The 10749-nt window shown below is 38.2% G+C and overlaps 1 protein-coding gene across 1 annotated transcript; it reads left to right on the top strand.

The window, feature by feature from the left end:
• Positions 1-700: 700 nt before the first annotated feature.
• Positions 701-6996, top strand: LOC118224743 (protein disulfide-isomerase A4-like). The gene is made up of 10 exons (XM_035412405.1): positions 701-1082; positions 1598-1775; positions 1906-2111; positions 2358-2496; positions 3278-3483; positions 4044-4202; positions 4351-4502; positions 5310-5466; positions 5710-5943; positions 6352-6996. Exons 1-10 carry the CDS (start codon positions 1001-1003, stop codon positions 6765-6767), a joined length of 1929 nt encoding a protein of 642 aa, XP_035268296.1. The 5' UTR covers positions 701-1000; the 3' UTR covers positions 6768-6996.
• The last annotated feature ends 3753 nt before the right edge of the window (positions 6997-10749 follow it).

The raw sequence follows: 10749 nt of genomic DNA, 5'->3' as shown, positions 1-10749 counted from the left end.
GTGAGACCCAGCGTTGCAAAAATGCAACGTATCTTTTCTGGCACCCTAGAGACACGATTTTTTGCCAAATATCAGTTTACAACAACGTATCCCAGTTCCCAAGGCTCTATACTATATTTTAGCATCATGTTTGGAGTGAAACATGTTCAACTGTTACACAGAGAGTGTTTAGAGCACACACAACATAGGCTCCCCAAAAAGATCCCCTTTGTCTCTCATAACATCAGGATTTTCCATCCCTTTCTGCAGAAAACTAAATACATATGGGGAAAAAAGCATAGGAAATGTGCCGGGGAACCCATGGTGGAAGAAACTTCCGAGTTAGTCAACAAAAATACGTCATCACTGTAACACTATATTGTTATAAATAGTTTTGACTGCTGAATGTCACCAGAATCCCCTCAGAGCCTCCAGCTGCACTGACTCATCATGTGCTGCATATTACAACTACAGACAGTCAGTAGCTAACGATTTTCATGGGGCTGCCAGTTTTGAGCAGGACCCGAAAGGTTCAGTATACCAGCGCAGCATTTAAACAGTGCTGTGTCTCGGTTTTAGGTGTGAGGGAATTTTTGTGGAATTGTCCAATAAGATAATTATTGTCCAACTAACCAATCGCGCTTTTGAACGTGCCGGATTCCCTGAATCGAGTGGCATTGGACGATTGGTGCAAAACCCCCACTGAAAGCCAATGGGATTGTGGCAAGTCAGTGTAGTTCAAGTTTGACACCCTGCTTTTCAGTAAGAAACCGTCCGGCAGTGCAGTCAGATTTTTTTGTTTGGTTTGACGTAGATAACGTTACAGTATGATGTCTCCTTTTTGAGGTGATCTCATTCTCACCATTTGGCTATTTTCTTTATCAACATCTGCTTTCCACAGTTTTGCATGACAGGGTAATCTGCTGTGCTTCATTCAAACTAACAGGATCGTAAAAGTCGTTGGAATTATAGCAACGCTGTATAGAAATCTTTGGAGTCTCTCGCTGGGAGATCAAGTAAAATGAAAAGAAAGATAATAATTTTATTTATTGTGTTGCTCGGAATAGCTCAGTTCGTCGCAGTGACACGAGGTGAAGAAGATGGTAAGTAGCTACTTGGCTAACGTTAGCTAGCTGACAGTGATTTGTGACTGGTGACACAATGCCCATAACGTTATTTTTGAACAAGCATTGGGGTTAATAACTTCATGCAAACTAGTTAACTATATACTAGTAATAATCTCCCAGTACTTCTAGTACATCACGTGCACCACACAGGAGTCATCAGCGTGTTATTTTGCATTGTGTAGCTAACTAGTTACCATAAATTGCATCTTAAATATTGAGTGCGCTCGAAGTTGTTTAACTGGCCTTTCCTGTGTAGCCACCGAATAAATTAATTTTTCAAGTCCTAATTTTTAAAACAACTCTCTTTGATTTTGCGAATATATATCACAGGCCACACAATGTTTTTTTTTTTTTTGTTTTTTTTTTCTTCCCTCTGCCACGGTGTGTTGGATAACCTGTACTGGCAGGCCGATTAGATCGAGTACTGATGTAGTTTTTCTGCTGAAGATAAAGTTTGAATTTGAACGTGATTTGTTTATCATTGTTTTCAGATATAGCAGAGGAAGAGGTAGATGATGCTGAAGAGGAGGAGGAGGAGGAGGAGGAAGAGGATGATGATGAGGACACTGAGGTTAAAGATGAAAATGGGGTGTTAATACTGACAGATAATAACTTTGACACTTTTATTGAAGATAAGGATACTGTGCTCCTCGAGTTCTATGCACCCTGGTAAGCATTTCTGCTCTGGAATGGCAGTTGCCAGTTACCACTTAAAAGATGGTGTCCAGTATTATCTTAATACCAGACCACTGACCAGTTAAGCCCACTGGCTCAATATTAAAACCATTCTTTTTTCCAGGTGTGGTCACTGTAAGCAGTTTGCCCCTGTATACGAGAAAATTGCTCAGACACTTAAAGATAATGACCCTCCGATTCCTGTGGCCAAAATAGATGCCACAAAATCGAGTGAACTTGGGAGCAGATTTGATGTGTCTGGCTATCCCACCATCAAAATCTTAAAGAAGGGGGAACCAGTGGACTATGATGGTAGCCGGACAGAGGAAGGTACAGTAATTTCCAAAATCTCATGTTTTGACTTTAAAAAAAAAAATTTTTTTTAAACAATTTATCTCCGCATTAAATTCAGGGAAAAAACAAAACACCTACATGTGATCTGGTTAAGAATCATTTTGTATTACTGAATCCGTACCGATTTATAGTTTTTAAGTTCATTGCATTTACATGCTTTGAAAAGCCATTTTCAAGTCTGGAGTAAAACAGTTCATGTTGTTCTCTACTCTTATTTCATAGCAATTGTGTCCAGAGTGAAAGAGGTGGCCCAGCCAGACTGGAAACCCCCACCAGAGGCCACCCTGGTCTTGACGAAGGATAATTTTGACGATGTGGTCAATAATGCTGAAATTATACTGGTGGAGTTCTATGCACCTTGGTCCGTCCTTTAAAGTACATTCATATTTGCATGCAAGAAAAAAAAACTGAGATGACCTTTTCAATTTGCATACTGTTTGGATCGTGTGAGTTAAATCTTTAAATCTGGGAGTTTGTGGTATAAGAAAAAGTTAAATATGAAATCAGTTGGGTATGGCTATTGAGGGAATTGTTGATTATTTTAACTTGGACTATATATATGTAGGCCTATGTGTGGAATTGCAAAATGTACAGTGCAATCTGATTCACTTTTTTAATAATGTGATGAATTTATAATTTTGTACTCCTTTGGTGCATTATCATGCAATGGAGCGGTAATATTATTAGTACACTTTCTCACTCTACTTAATGCAGAAAGATGTTCAATATGGGAGTTAGGGTTGTGTTTAGACAGTGTAAAGTTTATGAACTACAAAGACCTTTAACAGTCCTCCCAAAAAATCATTAATCATTTTAGCAGTAAATTCTGATTCTACCAGTTTGTAATCAAATTCATATAGAACACGTCAACTCCCCCATACAGACAGAAAGCTAGGGAAAAAAATTGTTTAAAGCTTATAGTATCAGAGGAACTAATCAAATAATTACAGAAATACATTCTACTGTTTGATCTCAGCAGAGTGGCACCAGGATCTTTTTACTTATTGCAGAAACTGTATGTTCACAATGCAGTTTGATTCTATTTGTTTTTTCTTTGGTGTATGCTTTCTGTTTGGGTCTTGTGAAGCAACCTTATTATACCTGCTTACTGTAAGTCTTTAACAGAAACTGTTACTCTGTAGGTGTGGCCATTGCAAGCGTCTTGCTCCAGAGTATGAGAAGGCAGCCAAGGTGCTCAGCATGCGCAGTCCTCCCATTCCATTGGCAAAAGTCGATGCAACCGTGGAAAATGACATAGCTTCAAGATTTGAAGTGTCTGGATACCCAACTCTCAAAATCTTCCGGAAGGGCAAATCGTTTGAATACAATGGACCAAGAGAGAAAGATGGTACGTGCTCAAACAAATGGATTCCATTCGCTGACCATAAAATTTAAACAAAACAGCAGTGCATGGTTAGAAATGTTTATATCTTTACAGCCAGGGTTTCAAACTGTGTGTATGCTGGTTTTTGTTAATCGCTTGATCAATTAAAGTGTTGAAAACATGTTTTTCGATAAACGCATCTTAATGCCGTATAAACTCATATTGCTGAATAGGGTAAATCATGCCTCAAGAGTGTCTAAGTTGAGTGTCTAATTAAGAACAATTAACTGCTTTTTATATTTCAGGGGTTGCAGTTGTGGTTAGAACAAATACTAGCATACACAGGTGTCCCCAAGTACCAAGTTAGAAAATTCCTGCTCTAGAGCTAAATTGTTGATTTCATGTTGCATTGAACACATCTTCCTATGGTTTGAAATTTAAATTGTCAGTTACTCAGAGAATTTCTCTACAGCCACCATGATGTAATGTCCCATGACACATCACAGTTGGACTCCTCAAGAGCACTGTAGGATTTTAACTTCTTTGGAAATCTTTACCAAAAAGTTCCTTTTCCCTCTGTACAGGAATCATTGATTACATGGGTGAACAGGCAGGGCCACCATCAAAGCATGTCCAGAATCAGAAACAAATTCAGGGATTCATAAAAGATGGAGATGACATTGTCATCGTTGGTGTTTTCTCCTCTGAACAAGACACTGCTTTTCAGATCTATCAAGAAACTTGTAAGTATAACTGTTGAGTGAACATGAAGGCCATTTCTTTAATATGACTGCCCAGCCATGGTTTCCTGGTTTACATCTAGGTTTTCATTTTGTACTGTCATTGCTATGTGGCGTGAAGTAAAGACTAATTATTGTGATTTGCTTTAAGGTAACAGCTTGAGAGATGACTACAAGTTCCTCCACACTTTCAACAGTGCCGTTTCCAAATTACTTAACGTTTCTCCTGGCCAAGTGGTTATGATCCAGCCTGAGAAATTCCAGTCAAAATATGAACCAAAGTCACATTTATTAACAATTCATGTAAGTTTCACATACAGTTAAATGCACATTTTTGGGACAGTGATACCATTTGTGTTGTTTTGACTCTGTGCTGTAGCACATTCAATTTGAAATAAAACAGTATATATGAGGTTTAAGTTCAGACTGTCATCTTTAATTTGAGGGTATGTACATCGAAATCAGGTGATCCATGTAGGAATCCTTATAAAGGAGCTCTTTTTATACATCCCCAATTTTAGGGGAGCCAAAGTAATCGGACAGATAACATTGCACTTCGTTGCAAATCCTTTGCATTCAGTGACTGCCTGAAGTCTGCAACTTATAGACATCACCAGATGCTGGGTATCTTCCCCGGTGATGTTCTTCCAGGCCTGTACTGCAGCCATTGTCAGTTTGTTTGTTTTTGGGCATTTTGCCATCAGTCTTGTCTTCAGAAATTTAAATGCTTGTTCGGTTTGATTCAGGACAGGTGCCTTACTGGCCAGTCAAGAACATTTCACTTTTTGGCTCTGCAAAACTCCTTGGTTGCTTTAGCAGTATGTTTGGGTCATTGTTCTGCTGCAATGTGCAGCGCTGTCCAATGAGTTGTGTGGCATTTGGTTGTATCTGAGCCCATAAAATGTTTCTGTACATTTCAGAATTCATATTTATTTATTTTTTGTTCTTCAATGTGCTGGGGAACAGAGCCAAAATGACAAAAATTGCATCACTGTCACAATATTTTAGCATTTCACTGCAAAATGACTTGTTTAACTATGTATTTAATCAGTGCTGTTTTCTATTACCCATTTGAATCATCTGTAGAACTGAATTATTTTCCTCCTGCAGGATTCCACCACTGTATCTGAAGTGAAAGACTTTTTTAAGAGCCACACTCTTCCATTGGTTGGACACAGAAAACAGAGTAACGATGCCAAACGTTACACCAGGAGGCCGCTGATTGTTGTATATTATGGAGTTGACTTCAGCTTTGACTACAGAGTTGGTGGGTGTTCATTTTTAACATTGCTGCACTAGCTTTTGATATCAAAGAGTAATCTGAGGGTTTAGAAATGAAGGGCTGTAAAGTGGCAAGCTGGTCTTGAAGATATCATCACCTGTAACTGCAAAAAATGCAACTTCTGAAATGTATTAAAGAACCCATGGAGGGAGGTCTGAATATTTACATCTTTCAGATTGCCTTGAGGATAGCTGACTATCCTATAATTGAATGAAATTTATATTCCAGCTACTCAGTTTTGGAGGAACAAGGTTTTGGAGGTGGCCAAGGATTTCCCAGAATACACTTTTGCAATTGCGGATGAGGAAGACTATGCTGATGAGCTGAAAGGCCTGGGTCTGAGTGAGAGTGGGGAGGAGGTAAATGTTGGAATTCTGGGAGAAGGAGGCAAGAGGTTTGCCATGGAACCTGAGGAGTTTGACTCTGATGTGCTACGGGAGTTTGTTGTGGCCTTCAAAAAAGGTTAGTCCTATTTAAATTGGCTTAAAGCACTCTGGTAAAATAAGTTATTAATATCTTCCTTATCACGTTGTGAATTCATGTACCCTGGAATTTTTATATAAATTTCCATGATATAGTAAAGCAGTAGACTTGTACCATTCAGCAGAAAATGTGATAATGCTTGATTGTTTCTCTTAAGAATAATGCTAAAAAAGTATTGTGCTGCTGCAAGTTGCAGAATGGATATCATGAGAGAAAGGATGACAACTGTGTTTTAATAGATAAGACATAATCAACTGCAAAATTCAGGCAAGGCATCAAGGATATAATGTGCTGATATTGTACACATACTAAATGGTGTATTAATTATTTGTAGATCGGGCTAAGTGTTGATCATAGCTTAGCTTGTGTGTGCTGTCCTTCCTACAGGAAAATTAAAACCAATCATCAAATCCCAGCCCATCCCCAGAAGCAATAATGGACCAGTGAAAGTGGTGGTTGGTAAAAACTTTGAAGAGGTTGTCATGGATACTAAGAAGGATGTCCTTATAGAGTTCTATGCGCCATGGTGTGGACATTGTAAGAAGTTGGAGCCTGAATATCTTGCTCTTGCTAAAAAGTACAAGCATGAAAAAAATCTTGTCATTGCCAAGATGGATGCCACTGGAAATGATATTCCTCATGAGAGTTACAAAGTAGAGGGTTTCCCTACCATATACTTTGCACCCAGCAACAGCAAGCAGAATCCTGTCAAATTTGAAGGTGGAGAACGAAATGTGGAGGTCTTAAGCACATTCTTGGAAAGACATGCAACAAAATTGTCACAAAACAGGGATGAACTTTAATCTCTGGAAATGACTAGGAACTGTGGAGGGGGGAAAACATGGGAGTGCAGTATGAAAGGAGTTTCTTCTATGCGCTGGTGCCATTTTTACTGATGGATTTCTGTTGGGTTCTGTTCCTCAGTATTTTTTAAATGAAGAAACTCCACTTTTCCAAAGCATGCACTGTATACCAGCTCTGAAGTATTTTCTTAAACCTTTTTAAATAAAAATTGAAAACGCTTTTGTTTTATTTTCTCTGGAAAATGGGTGGTAATTGAAATGAGTATATGCATATTTTTGGATTGTTATGATCAGTAAGGCTAAGGTAACAAGATAAACCTGGTACCTCAGTCCATCCACTTACACAGATCTATGAATTAACAGTACTGAAATATGAAACATATCTGAAGACCAATAATCAAGCAAAGCTGAAAATTATACTTTTTCTGGCATGGGAAAAATTATTTACTATTTTTGTAACTTAAAATAATTTCATGTATAGAGACAAATGTAATCTTGTATATTAAAAACAGTTCCCATGAAAACATGTTTGCTCTAGTAGCCTAAATAGCTATTTGTTTAGACTGCTGCTTGTTTCAGGGGATAGTTGTGTTAAAGTTTTCTTTTCACCATATGAAGCACATGTTCAATTGGATTCCAAACAGGTGAATGACTTAGCCAGTCAAGAATTTTCCAGTTTTGGGCTTTTAAGAGCTCCTTTGTTGCTTTAGCAGTATGTTTGGGATCATTGTCTTTTAAGTGCAGCCCAATGAGTTTCGAAGCATTTGCTTGAACTTGAGGTAATAAGATGCTTCTGTACATTTCTTAATTAATTCAGCTGCTGCTATCAGCAGCTACATCATCAATGAAGACAAGTGAGCCAGTACCTGTGGCAGCCATACATGGCATAACACACCCGCAACCATGACATATACATGTCACAGATGAGGGGGGTTGCTTTGGATCTTGAGCAATTCCTTTTTGCCTCCACTCCTTGCTGTTTCCATTACATTGATACAAGTTAATCTTGATCTCACCTGTCCTCAAGAACTTTTCCCCAGAACTCTGCAGACTCTTCTGGGTACTTTTCAACAATCCAGAACCTGGCCATCCTGTTTTTCCCCCGTAACTAGTGGTTTGTATCTTGCAGTGTAGCCTCTGTAGTTCTGTTTGTGAAATCATCTACAGACAGTAGGGACTGACACATCCACACCTGCCTCCTGAGGAGTGATTCTGATCCGTCAAGCAGGTATTTGGGGTTTTTTTCTGGTGTGAATTATTTGGCCAGAACTGCAGAGGTCCTCCTTGGATTACCAAGCCATTTGCGATTACTGAGCTCACCAGTACTCTCTTCTTAATGATATTCCAAACAGCTGAGTTTGGTAAGCCTAAGGTTTGGCCTGTCTTGGTTTTTTTTCTTCCCTCTTTTCTTATTTGTTAGTCTCATAATAGCTTCTTTGACTTTCTTTGGCACAGCTCCAGTCCTCATGTTGACAAATGGCAATAACAGACTCCAAAGGCAATCAAAAGCATAGAATCAAGACTAGATACAGAAAGTTCTCCAACACCTTGCACTAAAATGAAGCAATTGAACACAACTGTCTATTAAGAAATACCTGTGAACCAATTTGTCCCAAATGTTAGGGTGCCCTGAAATTGGGCTATGTATAAAAAGTGCTATCATTTCTAAATTGTGAAACCAAATATACCCTTGTATATATATTTCCACTTTATAGTTTTCCCAGTAGCCTAGATATGGAAATTACATTTTTAACATATTCATGTGAATGTTTTGCGTCAGTTACAAAGCAATCAATCAAAAGAACTGTCAGAAGTATTTTGTAAAGGTAATTTATTAAAATGATCGCGTTCTACAAACGGTCCTAGTCGTTAAAACGACAAAAGGCCGGTCAAAGTCAGTAGTGGTAGAGGGGAGAGAAGAAACAAGGATTTCTGTAACTGACTGTAGCAATCAATTGTGATTACCCACTACTTTCGGACCGTCCACATGAGCTTTGTAATCATGCTGTATATATACTCCGAAAGTTGCCAAACTGTTCACACTATGGTGGGTTTTCACCAACATAATCACTATATTGAGGAAAATGTTAATCGCTCACGGGGAGAACTATATTAAGTTAATAAATTCCGTATTCATTTTAGGTCGTATTTGCGCTATCGGAGTGTTAAGTTAACAACACGGGGACCCGAAAGGCATGATGGGAAATGCGATTGTTTACCATACATTCATTTCTGCAGGCTGTGGGGTCTTCAGATTCAACAATATACATCTGCAGCGTTCAAGCGGTACACATCTTTTGTTTCAGTGTAAGCCTAATTGCGATAAAACAAAAGCACATTAATATCTCACGAGTAATTATCACAGACAACTACAACTTGCTTTATTGCGGAAATTTCCTTTGAAGCTTTCGCAAATCTGTACAACCAATTCTGCATAATTATCAAAAGACTAGTCAAATTGCGTAGTGAGCGGGAGGGGGAAACAAACAGGGAATTAAGTTAACTGACTGTGAGAAATATCAATTGCAAGAACCCACTACAATCGGACCAGTCGGTAAAAGCAAAGGCACTCAAGTCTATTTAAACAACAACACGCCCATATATGTCTCGGTTATGGTTATTTCCACATTTACATTAGAATAAACAATAAAACATGTTGTGTTACATATCATTGTGCATTAATTTGCATTTATAACATTTTTAGGTTTATTTTGATATATTTAATGTACATGTATTACAGGTGCATGATGGGAAACGACCGGATTGGTTCGTGGTACTGCTGCTGCCTTCGTAGGCAACTACTGAAACAATGCAACCACGTTATTAGTATAGCGATACATGTACATTTATACAAATCCAAGCTATTGCCTTGCATACAATTGCGTAACGAATTTTCTTTAACATGGCGGGGTACTAATTAGCCTACATTTTCATTTAAAAATTGATTAGAACCGTTTCACAAACCAACCATCCACACACCCAATAAACCGTTTCAACATCTTTAAAATGTTCCCAGCAACAATATAACAGAGTGTAGGCTACTTCAGACACTTAACGGTTTAATCTGGCGTTAAAAAATAACTAAATTTTAAAATAAGATACACCACTATTGACCATTGGGTGGCGGTGGATATTCATTCGTTCTCGCAAGACGCATTACATGGGTCTATACGTTACAAGCATTCTACTTTGGGCTATTTCATTTTATTTTTTGTTTTCTGGGAATAACCTTCAGTGTACGTGTGTTATTTCTAAAGGTTGTACTTATGTAATCAATGACCCTGAATACAAGTATGTTTCGTTCCATGTTTTCGTTCAACCATTATTATAGTTTCCTCCAATATTTTCCACATCCGAGTATTAACACTTGCTTGAATGTTCTATTCTTCTTGGAACATGACCGCATATTTGACATTTAAAACTTATGAAGTCAAATAGGAAGTAGGCTCAAAACATCGTATACTTTGTTTTCGTTTAAACATAGAAGCACCAAAGCTCATATAGCTAATATGGCCTCATATAAATGCCTTTATTCTATCTCTGTATTTTTAATTATAGCGAATACATCAACGCGATGCGCCTCTAAATTTACAGATATTTACAGACATACAAACCACAGTATGGTCTGTGAATGTGACCAAAACAAAAAGAATTTACAAGAGTAAATCTATTTTGTTGGAAATGTGGACATACAATTTTTCGTTTGGAGTCTTCGTGGCTTAGCACACAGGACTGCGTCCCCTTCAACTTTTCATCAGGGCTTCTAACATCACCCGCACACACTAGTTTAGCGCAGGGGAGGTTTCTTCATCCTTTTCTGATCTAGGCCCTGAGGCATTCATGGACCCCATTACAAGTTTAAGTGATATATATATATATATACACACACCAAACCAAATATGTATAACTGTATATCAAGTTTGGCCAGGGACCTCACACAATATCTTCAAGTACTCCCTTTTGAAAACCCAGGGTTTAGCGT

The sequence above is a fragment of the Anguilla anguilla genome, chromosome 4, assembly GCF_013347855.1.
Source record: "Anguilla anguilla isolate fAngAng1 chromosome 4, fAngAng1.pri, whole genome shotgun sequence".
In the NCBI taxonomy this organism is placed as follows: Eukaryota; Metazoa; Chordata; class Actinopteri; order Anguilliformes; family Anguillidae; genus Anguilla; species Anguilla anguilla.
The sequence above is the reverse complement of the archived record's forward strand: the minus strand, read 5'-3'. Positions and strand labels throughout refer to the sequence as shown.

Excerpts from the sequence above, each read along its gene's own strand:
- LOC118224743 (XM_035412405.1), top strand. The coding sequence starts at position 1,001 with ATGAAAAGAAAGATAATAATTTTATTTATTGTGTTGCTCGGAATAGCT. Across the intron at positions 1,083-1,597 it reads GACACGAGGTGAAGAAGATG|ATATAGCAGAGGAAGAGGTA; the intron begins GTAAGTAGCTAC and ends CATTGTTTTCAG. Across the intron at positions 4,203-4,350 it reads TCAGATCTATCAAGAAACTT|GTAACAGCTTGAGAGATGAC; the intron begins GTAAGTATAACT and ends ATTTGCTTTAAG.